The 22,500-nt window shown below is 34.2% G+C and overlaps 2 protein-coding genes across 2 annotated transcripts in view; one reads left to right on the top strand and one right to left on the bottom strand.

Moving 5' to 3' along the window:
• The window catches only part of LOC122263756 (uncharacterized), a 6,397-nt gene extending 607 nt beyond the window's left edge, over positions 1-5,790 (top strand). The window contains exons 2-3 of the mRNA XM_086554696.1: positions 2,297-2,639; positions 5,335-5,790. Coding sequence (XP_086410822.1) covers positions 2,297-2,639; positions 5,335-5,643 — 652 coding nt within the window. The 3' untranslated portion in view covers positions 5,644-5,790. The remainder of the gene's footprint in view (positions 1-2,296; positions 2,640-5,334) is intronic.
• Positions 5,791-6,795: 1,005 nt separating this feature from the next.
• On the bottom strand, positions 6,796-20,320 carry Cog8 (conserved oligomeric Golgi complex subunit 8). Its single transcript, XM_043032352.2, has 13 exons — positions 20,201-20,320; positions 17,702-17,773; positions 17,353-17,477; positions 16,934-17,086; positions 14,801-14,923; positions 14,355-14,457; positions 13,315-13,425; positions 12,806-12,966; positions 12,275-12,424; positions 10,056-10,187; positions 9,409-9,561; positions 8,740-8,937; positions 6,796-7,894 (listed from the first exon to the last, which is right to left on the bottom strand). The coding sequence occupies exons 1-13, from the start codon at positions 20,253-20,255 to the stop codon at positions 7,382-7,384; spliced, it is 2,049 nt and encodes a 682-aa protein (XP_042888286.1). The 5' UTR covers positions 20,256-20,320; the 3' UTR covers positions 6,796-7,381.
• Between the last annotated feature and the right edge of the window lie 2,180 nt (positions 20,321-22,500).

The raw sequence follows: 22,500 nt of genomic DNA, 5'->3' as shown, positions 1-22,500 counted from the left end.
AGTGGTATTGATGGAGTCCTCTCAACCTCTACTATTCATATATAGTGAAATTAATGAGCGCTTGCACCCCTGAAGCCCACAATCTGGGTCCCGATAGTAGGGGAGGGCATGAAGTAGATCAGGGAAATTACGGGGTAAAATATGAATTCCGGCCATATTTCGTATGCAAAATCTTAACCAATTACCTACCTACCTAACTTAGCTTAGGTTTGAAGTTTGCCCTAGCCAAGGGGGGGCTTCGCCCCCCCCTGGACCCCCCCCTTTTAAGGCACTTCGTGCTACCTCGTGCTACTTCGGTATCACGAAAACCTTAACCCAACTACCTACCTCACTTTCCCTAGTTTTGAAGTCAGCCTTTGCGAAGAGGGAGCTGTGGATCTCCCCTATTCAGGGCACTTCGTGATACTTATGATGCGTAATTAGTCCTGTAGATGAAAATGCCGCGACACGGATAACCCTCACACTGCGCCATGATGAAGGCAACTGAGTCTTCGTCTCATATATTCCTCAGGATAGGAAACTAGGACCGATGATGACGCGACCACTCAATAGAGGGCACTATAATTATACTGTAAATAATGGGGAATATTGCGCCATCTATTGAGAGAACATAACAGCACATACAGGTAATTCCTTGGGGGTTTCCAGTCCACAGCTTGCTACTATCCGTAAATACGTAAACACAGCCATGTTTGAATTTGGGGGGGGGGGGGGTGGATTGGGGATATCTGGCCAAGGGTGTGTGGCACGAAGTGCCAAAAAAGGGGGGGGGCGGGGGGGGGGCGAAGCCCCCCTTTGGCTAGGGATTAATTCAAAACCCAGGCAAAGTTTTGGTAGGTCATTGGGTTAAGATTTTGCAAGCGAAATATGCCCCGAAGTAGGACGAGGTAGCACGAAGTGCCTTAAGAAAAGAGACCCAGATTGTGGGGTCCAGGGGTGCAAGCGCTCATTAATTTCACTATATATGAATAGTAGAGGTTGAGAGGAATCCATCGATACCACTTTTGTGGTATTTCGTAACGCGGCGTTATTCGGAAAATTTACCATTATTTTTTATAGTTTTTATGTACATTCCATTATCTTAGTATGATTTAAAGGTCTTAGAAGTGTGGATATTGAACATCACTGTCATGTTTAAGCTCTAAAAGGATTGTTGTAATGATGTATGCAAAAAGGTTGAATAGAATAAAGAGATTAAAGTTTGAGAAAGAAAATCAGAGATAACAATATTACATAGAAAATCAGAGGCTTCTGATGTAACAAATATGATATGATATACAAGTGGTTTTCAATATAAAACTAATATCAGAGAGTGCCAGCATATGTATCCAAAAGATAATTGTCAAAGGCATTTGTTTGTCTGTGTGCAAAAAATCACCGGCTGAAATTTGCCGTGATGAAAGTCCAACCTGATATTGGTACCGTTGCAAAGGGTTGCCTCGGCCCCCACGCCTTGCACTCTTAATTAAAGGGGCAAATAAACTACTGACCATGTATACTCTTAGAAGGTAATGTACATACGAGTTACTTATTTGACGATAAATTGTGGGGCAGGTTTACGAGCTTGGATTATTTGCCAGAATATTTTAATGGCTGTTTGCTGAAGTACCAGTAGACATGGAGGGGAATGCACAGGTGTTTGAGCATTTACCTTCTCCCAACCCCTTTTAAATTCAAGCTCCATATTAGAGCCCTAATGTATGATGTATTTGATAGCTACACTGTGCAAGCATTCACTGAAATTAAAAAATAGTATTGTATGAGGGAAGAAAATCATTTTGCTGTATCGATACAAACGGGATCTGTATAAGATATGGCATATTACGAGGCTATAGGACGGTCAATGACGACAGGTTAAAGTTGTGTTGATGTAAATCAGCAAATTCCGCGCACTATCCCCCCCCATAGAGCGGTTGGTGGCGGGCGTAAAGAAGGTGGGGTGGAGGGGCAAGGGAGAAGGATACGGCTAGAAGGGGCCTAATGTTTCCTGAATTTTGAGAAAAGTATTTTTATCAATATTCTTGTTTTTATAATCATTTTTATTGTAATGAAAATAATGGTAGTAATAACTTTTTTTTATCAGTTATGATAATAGTGATAGAAATAGGAAGTTTCTTCATGAAAATTCAGGGATGTGTTTATACAGGTGAGGCCAGGTAGCTCTACCAATTGACTCCTAAGCACTTGTAGAAACATTTGTCTAAAAAACACATGTTTTAAGCATCCTAATCAAATGATAAAAGGATGAAGCCATAAAACATGACCACAAATATAAAGCCCGACCACCCATATCCAGCACTGCCACACTACCAAAGAAGGCGGGCCACACTCCCCCGTCTAGTCCCCCAGCGCACCAAAGACAGAAACAATTACACGTCCCTCGTAGGAGCAGCCAGCCCATCATCGGACAGAGCACGACCACCGCCAGCACCTCCAATCTCCGGTGTCGCCAGCCGCTCTCTAATCTTCCCTCAGGGGTGCTTCCGCTCTCAGCCGATCTTGTGAACCATGTGAGGCCGCGAGCCAACAGGATGATCCAGGAGGGAGGGAAGAAGGTGAACCGTGCGCTCCAGGGAGTCAGGACCTCCCTCTCGTCCTTCACACAGGTACTTGGTGCTGGCTGCCTATATTGGCTCATATAATATATATATATATATATATATATATATATATATATATATATATATATATATATATATATATATATATATATATATATATATATATATATATATATATATATATATATATATATATATATATATATATATATATATATATATATATATATATATATATATATATATATATATATATATATATATATATATATATATATATATATATATATATATATATATATATATATATATATATATATATATATATATATATATATATATATATATATATATATATATATATATATATATATATATATATATATATATATATATATATATATATATATATATATATATATATATATATATATATATATATATATATATATATATATATATATATATATATATATATATATATATATATATATATATATATATATATATATATATATATATATATATATATATATATATATATATATATATATATATATATATATATATATATATATATATATATATATATATATATATATATATATATATATATATATATATATATATATATATATATATATATATATATATATATATATATATATATATATATATATATATATATATATATATATATATATATATATATATATATATATATATATATATATATATATATATATATATATATATATATATATATATATATATATATATATATATATATATATATATATATATATATATATATATATATATATATATATATATATATATATATATATATATATATATATATATATATATATATATATATATATATATATATATATATATATATATATATATATATATATATATATATATATATATATATATATATATATATATATATATATATATATATATATATATATATATATATATATATATATATATATATATATATATATATATATATATATATATATATATATATATATATATATATATATATATATATATATATATATATATATATATATATATATATATATATATATATATATATATATATATATATATATATATATATATATATATATATATATATATATATATATATATATATATATATATATATATATATATATATATATATATATATATATATATATATATATATATATATATATATATATATATATATATATATATATATATATATATATATATATATATATATATATATATATATATATATATATATATATATATATATATATATATATATATATATATATATATATATATATATATATATATATATATATATATATATATATATATATATATATATATATATATATATATATATATATATATATATATATATATATATATATATATATATATATATATATATATATATATATATATATATATATATATATATATATATATATATATATATATATATATATATATATATATATATATATATATATATATATATATATATATATATATATATATATATATATATATATATATATATATATATATATATATATATATATATATATATATATATATATATATATATATATATATATATATATATATATATATATATATATATATATATATATATATATATATATATATATATATATATATATATATATATATATATATATATATATATATATATATATATATATATATATATATATATATATATATATATATATATATATATATATATATATATATATATATATATATATATATATATATATATATATATATATATATATATATATATATATATATATATATATATATATATATATATATATATATATATATATATATATATATATATATATATATATATATATATATATATATATATATATATATATATATATATATATATATATATATATATATATATATATATATATATATATATATATATATATATATATATATATATATATATATAATATATATAAATATATATATAAAATTTATATATATATAATATAATATTTAAAATAATAAAATCAAATATGTACATTACATCGAAAATATATTATATATTATATATACTTATATATATATATATTATGTAATTTTATATATAATATATTAATATACATATTATATATATATATATTAATAAAAATATAGATATTAATATACATATAATATAATTTATAATATGTATAATAATATATATATATATATAGTATATATCATATAAAATAGTATATATACATATATTAATATATAGATATGTTATAAATAATATATTATCATTTATATACATATCTATATATAAAATTTATATATATTATATATACATATAATATATATACATTATAACATTTATTAATGTATAATAAGATAAAATATATATATTTACATATATATATATATATATTAATATAATATATTAATACTATATAGATTCATATATAATATATATAATATATATATATATATATATATATATATATATATATATATATATATATATATATATATATATATATATATATATATATATATTATATATTATATATACATATATACATATATATATATATATATAATATCTGTATGTATTTGGATAGAAAATGGCCTTGATTAGATATAACACTTTGCCTTATGAACGTAATTTTTTTAAAAATTAATACAAAGGCAAAAACAAATATACAATATGAATAAAATTATCGTTTTTCTCTCTCTTTTCGAAGATTACTGTGACATTACTGATTGGCAGTATTGTTTACCCCAAATCCATGAACCTGTCATCCTCTCCCCTCGCAGGAACACCCTGGGTAACGAAAACAACCCTAGAGCCATCACACCCCAGGCCAACAGAGCCCCCTTGGTGACCTCCAGCCAGTGGACACAGTTTCACTCTCCGTCACAGAAGTTCGACCGTGACGTTCTGGCTATGAGGAGTGGAATTCAGGATCTCGAGTGTGTGACGACAAGAATACTGAGGAGCGGAAAATTCCATTAGAAATGGATGGATTGCATGGACATTCGTGTTCAGTTCACGTTAAGGACTCCGTTGTTAATTCGCACAAAAAATATTGGTCTGCGTGTATGCCAAAGGTCTAGACAGCCAAAGCAAGATATGGCTTGTGATGTTCAAGCCTTTTCAGTATTATAAATGGAGAGACTTATTATTTTAAGTCACCGAAGAATCTCATTATATTTTAGGTACATATTCATAATATTTTCTCAAGACATAAAATTACAGGAAATGTGGATGAAGTTGGGAGGGAATTTTGGACTAGTTGTTCCTAACCTTTGTGATGCATTCCAGTTCAAGGGAAATACAGTGTTATGATGTGATTTATCAAATTATTACATCCGTGTGAAGATTTATTCCCAAATGGCTTATACTGAGTACCATTTTCCACTGATCCCTATACGAAGACCACAATTTTGTTTTTGTTAATTTTTTTTTTTTTTTGCTTATTTAGTTTGGTTTTGTATATATACACATACATATATATATATACATTTATACATGTATATGTACATGTAGTACATAAGTATATAGATTTACCCATATTTAAACTTGGGTGTGTGTATGCATGTATTTACATACTCCAAACTGTCTGAAAGTATTATATAGAGATATTAAGTATTTAATAATGACTTGTTGTCTTCTTCTTCTCTTCTTTCAAATGTGTGCATGGTAAGATTTCAAAAGAAATGTACAATAGCATATATTTGAGATGCAGCTACACATAGCCTTAATGAAAGGTTGACTTTACACTTTTTATATAATGTGAACAGAATTTGTTTAAATTCAAAATATGATTTTATTTAAGTGATATGTTCCTTTCAGTAAGTTTATTTGAGATATTTGTGTTACCATGTAACCAATTGTATGCTCTCTTACAGTATTACTGTGCTACCTTAGTAGTGACCTGAATTATTTTAGTTTTTATATCTACTTATACAAGTTTTGTGTTTATATGAACACAAACACTGTAACATTAATATGAACTGAACCAGGGACACAATAACAATCTCTTGTTATTGTGCTTCATGTTCTAAAATTCCAAAGTCTTCCTATGTTCAAAATCCCAACTTTTGTAGACAGTAATGCTTTGGAGATTCCAAGTTTTATTATAACTAAAGGAATCTAATGCCTGTATCATTTATGATGTTTTATTTCATTGTATAATATATTAGGCATCAATGTAGAAACAGATCTGTATTTACAGGTATATAAATACATTTTAGTATATGAATGTAATAAATATTTTAATAATCCATTTACTAGAAGTCAACAATAAACATAACATATATTTTGTTATTAAATCTATTAACACCGTGCAGTAACAATCACAGAATAATTGTAATGCACACCACAGCAGTTCATCAAATCACTAAATCTCCCTGCTTTTAACTCTAGATACCTTTTTGCCTTGGAAAGCTCTCAATTCTAACAACCCCTTTGCCTCGACAATGTAAATGGTACAAAAATGTGAAAGAAAAAAGGTCTTTACCCATGTTATATGTTTCACTTGCAAGGAAAAATATTTTAAGTTAATTCTTGTGAGATGGCACTGTATTCTTACTGCGTCTTGCACATCACAAAGGAGATTGTTATTCATTAATCAAACCAGATTACTACTGTGAAAATCAAGAAAACATTGCAGTCTTAAAAAGAAAAGAAAATTCATAATATTTCTGAGAATTGCAAAAAATAAAAATTATAATAATGAAAGTAAAAACAATTACATCTCTTCACTTAAAGTCTTTTCTGAGTCCTGAAGCTGAGAGTCTGGTGGAATTACTTGCTCTCCCGGTGACTCTATATAAAAGACCGGTTTGGCATGGGCCTCTAAACTGGGCATTCCATCTTCAGTTAACGTTGTTCCTTCAGCGACCATTGGTGGCAAAGTGGTAGCCTCTAGGAGTGAGAAATCTGATGTTTGGGTCGTTTCCGCTGAAAAGGAATCTTGTTCTGTCTCCAAAGTTGGCAGCGGATGTGGCTCTGGCTCTGTCTGAGGTGAGGTTAGAGGCTGTGCATTCTCTTCCAAAGACATCTGTGCACTTGCTTCAATCAAATCCTCAACTTTGGACTCCTGTTCCTCTTCTACAGGTTTTAGCACAGCATCAGCTGTAACTTCAGGCACAACTGACTCTTGCTCTAGATGACTGCTGTAGAGCAATTCCTTCTCTTCTTTCTTGGGCAATAGGTGTTCAAGTGGACCCAAAAGTTCCTCTGCTTCTAACTGGCCAAAGTTCTGCAAACATTGTAAAGTCAGTTGATTTTCTTAACCAAAGATGCACTTACTACTTTTAGTCATGCCCAAGTCAAGCCTTGGACAACCTGTGCTTACATTCAACAGGAAACCAAAAATGACTGAAATGTTCTCAGGCTTCATAATGTAGATTTTGACCTGTAAATTCAAAAAATACAACTCATACTTCAGTGCAGACTGAATGAGTGTAGACAGAAGTGACTGATTAGTATATTTCTACTTATACCACTCCTCTGTTACATGGCATAAAACTTAAATAAATAACTGAAATAACAGATCACCCTTCCAATTTTTACAAGAGTCAAATTTAAGATTAGTTCTAATTTGATTGCCTAAAATATTAGTAAAGTCAACACATAAAAAGAACTTATTTATGAAAGTATAGTTTTGCTAACATGGGTAGGCAAACCTTTGCTGTCAGCTAATAATAAGTTATAATTTTCTCATGTTTTTTGGTAGTTTATTAACCCACACAGGACGGGTGGTACAGCATGTGTACCGCGCATTCAAAAGCCCAGTTGCCGGGCGGCACAGTATTGTGCCGGCCATTCAATTGATTTAGGCCTAATAATTCGAACGCCCCGGCATTTGGACATTCAAGGCTAGAATTCCCCCGTCGGGAATGGGTTAAATAGCAACAACACTACACATCCTCATAAGCAGCATTTTGGCAATCTCCCTCTTCCATGCATCACAGCTAAGACCCTCATACCAAATATTTTATAACAAACACAAAAAAAACATTAAAGAGAAAAATATGAATACTATTCAAAACCTGAGATGATGGTAAAGAGAGACTACCATAAGAAATATTTACGTCTACGCACCTCTCTCTGTAGCTGTGTCACCGACACACCTGAGATCACAGAGATCTGCTGGAGTGGGTAGAGCAGGCGCAAGCAGGTGTTGATGTGGGGCAGCAGACCCTGCGCCACAACCAGGCACATGCGCTGGAAGGCCACCTCTTCCTTTGAGGTGAAACCGGAGCTCTCAAGGCGGTGAAGTTCCAGCAGAGCGGCAACCACCTGCAGGTGATGACAAATTAATCTTACTGAGGTTACTGTGATGAATGTTGTGATGCATTTAGCAGGCACATTCTTTGATAAGTATGAAGTGAATGCAGCAGTGATCATGTTGATGAATAGAGTGGATTGATGTAGAGATGGTTAAAATGCATAAATATTGTGATGTCTACGATGATTCTAATGTGAAAATGTAAATGCCATAACAGGTGTATATATAATGACAAATATTGCAAATAAATATAGTGTTGAAGGGAGTCAATAATTAGTGATGAATATAATAGGTAGATAGTGATGAGTATAAATATATAAGCTAAATAATGTGATGCATAGTGTGATCCAGTGACTGTTGGTTTTGCACCACTTCACTTTTGTACAAGACTTACAATAATAATCGTGATGTGGATGACAACAATTGAGATAACAACATAGGCAAAAAAAGACTCCAAACCCCAACCACAATCCATGCCTCACCTTCCCCAGGGATTTCTGCAGCAGCCTGAGGACTTCGGGCAGGGTGGCCACAGGGCAGCACTGGCGGAGGGTGTTGAACGCGGCCACCAGCCCATTCATGTAGTGGGCCAGGGGAGGAAACTCCATCAGGGTCAGAGGGGGGCGGGTTTTGTCCTGAGGGAATAATAATGATGGTAAAGTTGGTGATAAGAAAAATAATGGTGTTGAGGACTAACTATACAGATGGTAACAATAATAATAGTAATAGTAATTGTGATGCCGGTGATATTACTGCTACAATTGATGATGAAAATGATGACAATAATGATAATGATTGCAATAACTACTGATAAACTTGATTCAAACTCTACTAGCATTAAAAGTCTTTGCTTAATTCTAGCAGTATGAATCTATGTGGGATGGAAGGAGGGGAATAAGGAAGAAGGGCAGGAAAGAATCATTTTTTACTCTTTAAACCATCATGCATTGTAATTCTATCTCTTTCTCCAACCACTGATTTTGTTGTAATGACATTACTTACCCGTTACCTGGGTAGAGAACAGAAGGTAAGGGAGCATGAGAAGAAAGAGACTCAGTGAGAGAGAGAGAGATTGACAGGCAGATAGACAGAAAGTGTCTGTCTGTGTATCTATCTGTCTCACACATACCTGTGTCTCAATCTGTATGGCTGTTGGAGCGCTGAGCAACGACGCCTCCATGAGTGAGAAGCTACTCAGGGTCTCGTCAAACTTGATGTTGGCCGTACGTATGTCCTTTTCGCATTGCAGGAGGGCTGCTTTCTGTGTGTTTGGGGTAGGGGGTCAAGAGATTTTTTTTTTAAGTTGTTAGCGTGCATTTACAAAGGCATAGAGTAAAATCTAAAGCAACAACATATCTCATTTATACAACTGTTTATCCATATCAATCTATTTCCATATTTCTTATATTTATCTAGACCTACTTCTAAATCTAATTTCCATTTCCATTTTCATATCCATCTATTTCTAGGCCTATATACATGGTATTCACATCCATCTTTCTATCAATATCTTATACAAGAATAATGTCCTTAAAGTTTCTCAAATATCAAGTTTCTAAATTGCTCAAATATTTTTGTTAATAAATTAATTATGTAACTATGACAGAATTTCCCCCCAAATTAGGAGACAATAAGCATTAAACATGGATAAATATTATTTAACTATCCAAAGTAATTTAAAAAGCTAGATTTCTTACTAAAATGAACACCTATTTAGAGTTCCCTAGCTTATCCAAAAAACATTAAAAGACAAATATAAAAGTACTTTATCCCAACGATGACAGATGGCATCCATAAATGCTACAGCTAAGGAGGACCTGATTCTGTGTGGCAATTCCACATGCCATGACACTGGAGGCTGTTCTCTCTTCTGCACACAATAAAAGCATGGAGCTTTATGGCTCTAAAGACCCTAACTATCAAGCTGCAGCCTTTTCATGTTGTCCTAAACCCTCATCTTTCAAAGCTTACATTGGAATACAATTATCTGCTTGTCCGGAATCGGAGACAAGGAAGAAATAAACATCGTTCCTGCGCTACCAATGTCTATCTTGTGTGAGCAACATTGATGTTAATCCCAGCACAGTGACTGATGTCTCTGATTATTGCTCTGTGCTAGAGGGAGAATTCATTGTGAAAAATGTAGAGAAATATGAGAATGGAAAAATATAATTCTACAATGGTAAGTATGTAATCAACATTCTTCATTACATCAGCACAAGACAAAATTCTGTTGCAATCCGATTATCATTGCATGGTAGACGTATTCATACTTATATGTACTTTTGTCTGAAGGGGCTTTGTGAGCAGCAAATCATCAAAGTTTGATGTATTTTGAATATAAAAAATTAGGAGGATAGATAATACATATATATCTTTTTCAGGACACTTTTAACAATTCAATAACAAGTGAAGACTTCATTATTGACAAAAGGCTCATGTATATTTAGCACTAAAGAAATTTCCTTACTTCTCTCTCAAGTACATAAAATGCCGAGGCATTATTGGGGATGAAGTTATGTTCCTAAGATATATGTAGAGTCAAAGAATTTTTTTTTTGTCACATTAGAATATGAAGCACAAGGAAAAACAAAACAATCAGCTAATAATTGCATTTCTAGTGATACATAGTATGATTTTTCTTTCCTTATTCCTCGTGGTCACTCACTTCACTGCATTCTTCATATAGCAAATAAAGGGGACTTAATGGTATGAAATAAATCACAAAATAGAGAGAAGCCAAGAAGTTACAAAACCCACTAGTATTTGGCATTTGTTTATGTTTGACAATTGACAAATTTTGCTGAATTTATAACTGGCCATGACTAGTTCCTCTCTTTTTATACCTATAAGTCGAACCACTGGATAAACGTGTGGTTACATGTTGCCACCATGAATACTATCAATATCACCTTGTTTAAAGAAGGATTCTAAAATAATGTTTATAATAATCAAGTCACCGTCTCCTCTATTATCAACATTACTTGCTGTTGGGCTTTTCAGAACATCTCTCTCAAAATCCACCTCAAAATGCTTTGCTTGGCAGCTATCTTGGGTATTTAGGAACTCCTAACTGCCTTTAGGACACCTTGCCAGCTATCCAACTTTTTTGTCAGCTAAGAGTGATTCTGTGACAAACAGAGCATTCTTACAAAAATCTCTACAAGTTGGAATTGATACTAGCATGTCCTAATGGGTTAAGAGTTCAACAACTGTGAGAACTTTCATAAATATCGGCCTTGAGTCCCTTCAAGGTCAACAATTGTACTCTAAATCCAATGATAATAAACCCAATAATATAACAATAGAAAAAAATACAATAAACTATATGGAAAAAGCAATCCTTACCTGGAACAATGGAATTAGGAGGTTCCTGAAGTCAGCCCCAATGCGGCTGAAGGACTGACCAAAGAACATGCACTGGGCCAGCACAGCCTCCAGGTTGGGTCCTACACCGCGTTCAAGGTCCTTCTCAACGATTTTCATGAACTGGTTGACCTAGGGATGGAGGAAAGGAGAGGATGATAACATATCAATGGATAGAGAAATACACACATACTTGCACTCGCACTCGCACTCGCACTCGCACTCACACTCGTGCACGCACACTCACACGCACACACACCACATGCACGCACACATACACACAAACACACACACACACACACACACACGCACACACATACTCTCACACTCACGCTCACACTCACATTCTCACATGCAAACCAAACTCCAAACTCAACGCAAATACAAATACAAGCACAAACACAAACACAAACACATGTACTCATCTATACAAACAAGCACAAAGAGTGAGAGCCACAAAAATTCCCATTCCACACCTGAGAGGCAGACTACCAATCCTCTATGATTCCCTACCTTATGCAGAATCCACCCATGGAATATGGCTTGCTCGTTGACTTCCGGATCCCCCAGGCTGAAACGCATGTCATCATCCGAGAAGATGGCGCGATACTGGGTAACAATGTCGAACAGGTGAACCCGAGACGCTTCTACGACCTTGATGATGTGCTGGTAACCTGTAAGGTGCATGAAATATACAAACATTGAATTAAATTCTATAATACACAAGCACTGACTTTTACCAGATATCATACCGCTAAATGAATTTGTGGAGATACTGAACAGTAATACTAAACCCTGATCTTGTGTATCTAAGGTAGGAATTGGTCACAATAATTCAAATTCTAATGCTCTTCCCATATGTTGAGAATGAAAGTCTATATAAGAACAGAATGGAGACTGGACATACGGCACTGATGTTCCCATTGAATTGCCAGATTTTGGTTGGCACTTCCTTCACAACAAATCTCATAAACTTCAGACACTGACTTGGAAATCAATAGCATATAACAGGAACTACTCACTGTCTTCTTTGGGGATGCCCTTCAAGATGCTGTTGAACCAAGAATCCCTCGCTTGCAGGAACTTTAGCCTCAGCTCAGGCTCGGTGAACACATCCAGCCGGCGAAGTAGGCCTAGCAATATGAGAGATATTCAGGAACAATGAAGCAACATTACAAAGAAATGATAGATTGACAGATCCCAGAGTGTTGTTATATAAATATATAAATGTACAATGAAGGGTATAAATGACAACCTTCACAGGATCACAGCCAGATGCATGACAATGACATGACATATAAAAAAAAAAAAAAAAAAAAAAAAGAAGGGCAAAGAACAGAAAATCAAGCTTTGGCAGCTGTTGCACTCAGTCTGGTAGGGTTGGAGTCATGGATGCTGATTTTTGCCACAATAGTTCATACACATCTACAAAAAAGAGACTGACAGGAATGTTTACTAAGGCAATCACCAATCTGAATATCTAATAAACTTAACACTAAAAACAGACATTTAAATATGCAAGCATTAACCCATTCACGAGGGGGGCATTCCAGCCTTGCATATCACAATGCCGGGGCTCTCGAACGCATAGGCCTAAATCAGTTAAATAAACAAAGCCGTATCGCGTCCCCAGCGAACGGGCCTAGAATGCGCGGTACAGTAGTGTACCACCCGTCCAGAGAGGGTTAAAAAAAGAAAAAAAAATGTCTTCTCCAACTAGCCTCCTATTCAGTGATATAAACAAAGACAATATTTACCAACTGCTTTTATTTTCTTTCAATTTACCAATAGAAATTAATGATCACACAAAGTCTATGCACCAGAAATGTTAGAGACAATTTCAAATGGCCAGCTAGATGTTAATGTCCTTGAAACATCTGCATCCTTGAATCTTTAACCTCTTTCTCACATCAGGAAATAAGAGGAGACCACCTGATATACTGAGAGACGAAGCCCCAAAAGTGTATAGAAGTCATCAACGAAAAGTAACAAGAAAGAAAATCTGCAAAGACCAGATGAGGATGCAATATTCAATAGCACATCACAGCTCTCCCTTCCTCACCTATGACCTTGAGGCACTGCGGCAGGGCCAGGGGCGATCGCAACTGTGCCAGGAGTTGGCTCAACATCAGCCGGGTGCCTGCCTGGACCTCCATCACGATGTTCTGATGACAAGTTTGTAGCGGTTTAGGATATAACTTCTACCTTGCTATTCCTAATTATGTGTGATATGCAGATATCTCCTGAGCTTTAAATAATACCCAAGGGTGTAATAGTAGCTAATAGCATTGTGGAACTGTATATAATAGTATACAACCATACATAATAGTATATAATAGTTTAAAAGTACATGGTATATAACAGTATGTAATAGTATACAAGAACAAAGTCTATAAACAAAAATTAGCCCCTTCATACTATACAAAGACATATCCCCAGAAAATTAATAAACATAGCTATCCATCACAAACGATGCTTTACCAACACATGACGATCAGGCACACTCACAGCAATGATGGGGATGTCGGTGTGCTTTTTCTCCAGCCGTCTGACATATGCCAAGATCTCCAGGGCTTCTTCGTAGTAGCTGTTCCTCACGCACGTGTCCATCAGCTGCGGCAGCTCTAGAATCTGCCGAGGAAAGGAGCTGTGTCTAGGACTCAAACTAAGAAATCCCTCATCCCTGAATTTATAATCATAACATTAAACAATGACAAAAAAAAGGAAAATAAATGAAGCAATTACATTAATGACAATAACAATAATACCTATGATTATGATAATTATAATGGAAATGATAATAATAACAATAATGATGATAATAATAATAATAATAATAATAATAATAATAATAATAATAATACCAACAATACCAACAATAATAATAATATTAAAAATAATAATAATAACAATAATAATAATAATAATAACAATAATTATAGTAATAACAATAGTTACTATAATAATAACAATAATAACAATGATATAATAATAATAACAATAATAATAATAATAATAATAATAATAGTAATAATAATAATAGTAATAATAATAATAATAATAATAGTAATAATAATAATAATAATAATAATAATAATAAGAAACAAAAACAATAACAATAACAATAACATACAACTATAACACAAACAACAATAACAATAACAGAAACAAAAACAATAACAGAAACAAAAACAATAACAGAAACAACATTAACAGAAATAACAACAACAATAATAACAATAGAAATATTAAGATTAAAATAAAAATATCAATAACAATATCAAAAAGATAACACCAAAAACAATAATAAAACAAATAATAAAAACAACATAAAAAAATGCTGTGAAACAATCTTTGAAGAGATAAAAAGTAAATCTTGGGCTCATTCTCCCAGCACCAGCAAGAGAGAGCCTTGAATGGCACCCATCCACGGTCTTTAGCAAGCTCTATCTTTAGAGAGCGGTGGCACACAGCAAGTTGCCAACCTCCTGCTCTAAAGTACCACCGATGAAGGATGCGCAGGCAGAATAAGAGGAGGAAGGTGACTCAAACCATGCCCAGTGTTTAAAATGTACCCTTGTACCAGTAGGGATGCCTTTTACTGTGGCACTCGCAGTCATAATCACACGTTTCCTTCCTCTTCCCTACCTCTTCATGCTATCTTCATTGTGGGTGGTTGTATGTTTCATATTCATTCATGGCAGTACACAAATACAAAAAAATAAAGTTACTTTTTGTCCTCCCATAAAACAGCAATACTTCTATCACATTAAGTATAAACAAATAATGAGCTGATATGGGCCCTATACTACAATTTTAATCAACTGCAGCATTGATAGAGCTTGTGGATATGACACATATAAATCTCTCAATAAAGTAAAATACACAAAATTGGCTCTAGTTCTACAATGAGTGAACGAAAGAGAGTGGGAAAACTCAAACTATGTTGCCTTGTTCTGAAATAAAAACCATTCTTGAGACTGAACAAGCAAATCTATCCCCATCCACTACGGGCAGTAGAAAACGCCCTTCACGCCGTATCCGGGCTGCCGGCGCGCGCCAAATTTTAAACATCACTATTGAATATGACAAGTTTTAAGCCAAAACCTCTACAAGTTTTAAGTCAAAACCTCAACATAATCATCATGTGTTATATATCAAAATATGGAGAGTTAACCTCTTCCCCCATATGCATGTGACAAGTTATTTGCATGGGTTGGGAGGAAGATGGAAAGAGTGACCTTGGTGGGAGGCCTCACTCAGATGACAAAAGAAAACGGTTGGAGTAGTATGGTAAACTAATCATAATAAGTTTTATATGTTTACATAATGTTCCATAAATAAATAATAAAATGATTGCTAGCAGGACCCATCAGTGCCTCCCCTGGTATAAGCAAATCCCACTCTTATGTAAAATAATGAAAGTCAAGTAATGTATCGTATCATATACTCTATTCTGAAAGATCTCGTACAGTATCCGGAAGAAAGAAAACTTAATTCCACCAGAACTCAGCCATGACGCAGTATGCGCGTCCTCAGGTTTTACACGAGCATTGCGAGGACGCAGTATACGCGTCCTCATGTTGAAGGGGTTAACAGGACAACTATTACTAACGATAACAATGATAAGAATCATCATACCTCCAGTAGCTGTGTGTGCTTGGTCAGTGTGAGTGACGTGAGGTGCCTCGACTGAGCCAAGTTGCGTGACGTGGCCAAAAAGCCGTCCACACTCTTCCTGAGGTTGGGCAGGCATGATGACAAGCCTTCCAAGTGGCTCTCGACACTGGTAAACTGCAAGAGGGAAAAATTATCAGTCTTGTACAATGAACTGCCATCTTTATATCATTGGTTTCTCTACTAGTGTATCTTTAGTACTGACTGTCCTGACAATCTATCTATCTATCTTTCTCACACCTACACTTACACTTACACTTACACTTACATTTACACATATACTTACACTAACACTTATACTTATACTTATACTTATACTTGCACTCTCACTCTCACTCTCACTCATACTAAAACAAATAATTGCACAAACGGTCAAAACACACATCTTTAAAGATGGTTCTGGAGCAGTCAGCCGTATGAATAAAAGTCTTGTAGTTTGTGTAGGCCAAGTCCCGCGTCTGGTCCAGAATGGCCGTCCTCTCCTCTCGCAGGTGGCCACCCTCCTTGCCTACAATAATCGATAATGATAATAGTCATATCAATAACAACAATGATAATAATAATTGTTATAAACATAATCATAATCATAATGATGATGAAGATGATGATGAAAAAACAACAAGCAACAAAAAATAATCATCATCATCAAAAAAATAGACAAAATATCCATATATGCCCTTACGCGTAACAAAAGAACAAATCTAGCAATAAGCTTATCACTGCACATCTTACCAAGTTTTTCTACACCACATGATGCCAGCTGCAATATGTATCCTGCAAATTCTTCATTGTCTTTCCACGTATCTGTAAAATGAATAGAAAGAGATATATCAAAAAGATTTGTCATCTTAAACAGGATTTCCTTTTCACATAAGGATTTTGTTCTAATTAAAAAAAAGGAGGAGGGGGAGGCAGAGACGGGTGGGCCCCGGTGGGGGTGATAAATTTCAGGAGATATATAATACACAGAAATCAAATGGTAAATGATAAATGTGATACCCTACACTTTATCAGACTTTTCAAAGTGCAGGTTGTAATTTGTTTATAAAATCAAACTAAATAAACAAAGAGAATAAATAAATGGTAGATGGCAAGACAAGTAAAAGAAAAATGTCCTTCATTTCACAAAAATATCTGTCACAAACCCCTTGTTCCTCAAGGTCACTGCCAACATTAATCCTACTTTCTCTTACAAAACTCAGCCTCCTTTATTTTGATGATGCAAATGTAAACAAACAATTTTTAGCCTGACAGTGTGCATCCTGACATAAATGAAGATAGTCATCACAGCAATTTCTGACACGGGGAGAGTGGATCACTGTGTCTCTTTATAATACTATGAGTAATAACTCTATTTAGTGAATGATGATGACCATTGCAATCATAATAAGTATAATTGCCATAATATTCAGCAAAATAGATAAGTCTAGAATCTAAATAAATAATGTTGCTCTTTGTCTTCCCATAAAACTGGAATACTGAGAATAAAGAACATAATGAGCTGATATGGACCCTATTCTATAATTTTAGACCACTGCAACATTGATAAAGCCAGTCACATAGCATACATAAGTATCACAAGACAATAAAACAAAAAAGACATACACAAATATGAGCCTGCCTGTGTCAGTGAGGACTAACCCATGGAGAGTGTGCCAACAAGTGTTTACTCAGTCTGAACTTGGTCCTCATCCACCATGGTGTCCAGCCACAGCAGGAACCACCAGGAAACAGTGGAAACTCACAAGCTTGGACAGAGCTCAATCTGCCAACCACCACGGGAGGGGGGGGAGGGAGGGAGGGAGGGAGAGAGAGAGAGAGAGAGAGAGAGAGAGAGAGAGAGAGAGAGAGAGAGAGAGAGAGAGAGAGAGAGAGAGAGAGAGAGAGAGAGAGAGAGAGAGAGAGAGAGGGAGAGAGGGAGGGAGGGAGAGAAATAGAGAGAAAGTAAAGAGGAGATAGACAGGCAAATTAAAATAAACATATAGTTACAAACATACAAGCGGATAGGCGGGGAGACATATAATAGACACAAAAATATGAATAGATATAGATAAACAAACATATAAAAATATATGGATAGAAACACATACAGGGAGATACACTATTTACTTGTTTTTTCTCCTCGCTTTTGTATTTATTGTTTTTTATTTTCATTTTTTGTCTTTGTTTATGCTCCACGTGGCGTGAAATTAACGAGCGTGTGTCTTTTGTTTGCAGACGGCCTCCTGTGTACAATCATGCTGGAGGTTGAGGTGTGGCGTTTAGCGAGAGAGAGAGAGAGAGAGCAAAGGGGGGGGGGGGTGCATACAAAGGGGGGTGGGGGAAAGTGGGGGGGGGATGTTTAACATACCTCCCCATAACCCCACCCCCTGTACTTAGAAAAAAGAAAAAGAAACAGAGAGAAAGTTGTTACTTTGTTGATATGACATGACTGTGTATTGTGTATACATAATCTCTTTCCTCTACACATTTAATTTCTCCTGAGTGTAAGGTATTATGGTCTTCTTTATATTCGTCTATTATAAAGCTTGGTAATTTCTTTTCGAATTTAGGTTTTATCACACCGTCTCCCCTTTTGGATAGTCTTATACAAGACCTAGAATAAGAGATATATGAATGGATGGGTTGGCGGAGATAAGAAGTAGGAGAGAACAAGAGAGAGATTGAGAGAGAGAGAGAGAGAGAGAGAGAGAGAGAGAGAGAGAGAGAGAGAGAGAGAGAGAGAGAGAGAGAGAGAGAGAGAGAGAGAGAGAGAGAGAGAGAGAGGGGGGGGGCACATATTGTATCTAAGGCATATTTGTATCATATATCATTACCTTTTATGTGACATTTCCCATATTTTACTATACACTACCCCAGACCTACGTGGTGCCCAGGTGATAAGGGGAAAATCTGGGCATATTCAACTACATATGAATAGTACAGGGCTGAGGGTGAGAGGAATCCTGTGACACCATTAGGGCTCTGAAAATGTATCACCATCAGTTTTACCAGAATTACTAAAAATGAACAGCAAACAGCCAGAAAACAAGATAATCCCGGCCCGTGTCCCAAGTCAACCCTTCCTTCCTCTTGTCAACCTGTCCACGTCAACACCCGACCAAAATTCCCCTCTTCCATCTTAAACGAAAACAAGACCCCAACAACTATAATCCAACCTTCCCCTCTTCCCAATTCCTCCTAGCCTTCGTTCCTAATCAACCCTCGACTCCTAATCACCAATCCTCTGACCTGGAACGCCGTCTGAAAATAGGAGCTTGGCGACTTCCTCCAGCTCGACGTCCATCGCGATTGTTTACGTTCGGGTTCCGGGGACCGCGGGGTTATAGGGTTTCTCTTGTTTAGATTTGTCTATCTATTGCTGATTTAATGTAATTCTTATTTGGTTATTTGTTTATTTGATTATTTGTATATTTCGTGTATGTTTGTTCCACCTCAATCGACCCGCGGGGTTATTAGATTATGGGTAGAAAAAATAAATTAATAAATAAATACATTCACATACATATATGTATGTACATACATACGCGCGCACACATGCACGCACAAACGCACGCACGCACGCACACACACACACACACACACACACACACACACACACAGATAGATAGATATGGATATATATATATACATATATTTATATATATATTTATATATATATAATATATATATATATATATATATATATATATATATATATATATATATATATATATATATAAGAGAGAGAGAGAGAGAGAGAGAGAGAGAGAGAGAGAGAGAGAGAGAGAGAGAGAGAAGAGAGAGAGAGAGAGAGAGAGAGAGAGAGAGAGAGAGAGAGAGAGAGAGAGAGAGAGAGAGAGAGAGAGAGAGAGAGAGAGAGAGAGAGAGAGAGAGAGAGAGAGAGAGAGAGAGAGAGAGAGAGAGAGAGAGAGAGAGAGAGAGAGAGAGAGAGAGAGAGAGAGAGAGAGAGAGAGAGAGAGAGAGAGAGAGAGAGAGAGAGACTTTTGACTTTTGACATTGACGAGTTTATTGAGACAAGTGATTACGTACATCTCAAAAGGATGAGGTAACATAGGTTATCCTCACCCCAATCTTAGTCCCTCTTTGGGCTCACATATATTTTACAAAACCTTACAGCTATGTCAACATGTTGAAATATATACAGAACAAAAGGCGGGTCAATCACAAGCATACACAGTTAAATGTTTACATATCAGGAAAACGATATAACAGTATGGATTATCACCCTCAGCATGCTAAGTCCTCTCCTGAGGTTACATGATTACATACTTGAAATATGTGGCGCACATATATGTTGTTAATAAAACATATGTATGTTCCTGGAGCAATTTATCAGAAAGTCAAGAAGTATGTTTGTATTTAACAGGATGATGTATCATAAATGATATTCATCCACATCTCAATAATATCCTACTTGGGCTATCATAGTCTCGGCAGAAGGGAAGTCACAATCGGGTTTACACTGTTGTCAACTACAATTATGTGGTCGATGCGAAGTGTTTGTACTTCTTTAAAATTTGTATTAGCTGGCCATTTCTAAACATCCATACAGCTTGTTCGTGGAGTCCAGCTATCTCTGAGTTTCTGTAAATCCGAAGCATGGGACACTGTAAGATATAGTGTACTAAGGTGTGTGACCTTGGTGACCTACACACCCTGCATTATTTTTCCTGTTCACTTGTCGGGACACCTAACTCCAAATAGTATTTATACCCTGACCTAATTCTCATGTGCACAGAGTCTTTCCACTTGCTCTTGCCCCTCCCATAAGTGAAGTCTGTGTTCATCGCTAGATGCATATAGTGTTGCAAGGTTTCGCTCGTCTCAATCAATTCGCCTTTCTTAATCTCATCATAGTCTAACTACTTCCTCTTGTTATTGCTCCTTGGCTGCTTAAGAGTCCGAGCACTTTGAATGTCCACCTCACATTTTTTAGCTGCCTCCTTCGCTACCTCATCCACATTAAGGGTGATACCGACATGCGATGGGATCCAACGAATGTAATCTCACGTCCCTGGCCTAGCAGCCTATGAGCAATCAATCGGCACTCGTTAACAATATGCTCAAACAAAGGGTCCCTGCTATTAAGAGAGTCCAGCGCTCCCCTACTATCCACAAAAAAGAATGCATCTTTATTAATAATTTCAATCTTTTTAAGCGTTGTCAATATTGCCCATAACTCAGCCTGTGTTGACGATATATGATTACAAGTAGCGTGGTGACCACGCTACTTGCAGTGAACTGTCTGATGATAACCCCACATCCTGCTCTACCATCTTTCAGAACTGACCCATCGCAGTAGACATGAGCAATGTCGAGGCGTATTAGACTCTTTATTTTATGACCATATCTTGATATAAGTTGACCAGGTTCATAAAGCCTCTTATTCATACAGAGGGGATCGACATCCGGATCCTTCATATATCCTCGTTTGCCTTGTCTATAAAAAGTCCTGATGTTGTCAAAACCGCTGACCATATCTCTCACTAATTTCTTTCCGCTATTCCCTAACTCATGAGCCTGGCAGC

This window comes from Penaeus japonicus, unplaced genomic scaffold (genome assembly GCF_977035675.1).
Source record: "Penaeus japonicus unplaced genomic scaffold, GWHDUDI00000001_assembly GWHDUDI00000030, whole genome shotgun sequence".
In the NCBI taxonomy this organism is placed as follows: domain Eukaryota; kingdom Metazoa; phylum Arthropoda; class Malacostraca; order Decapoda; family Penaeidae; genus Penaeus; species Penaeus japonicus.
The sequence above is the reverse complement of the archived record's forward strand: the minus strand, read 5'-3'. Positions and strand labels throughout refer to the sequence as shown.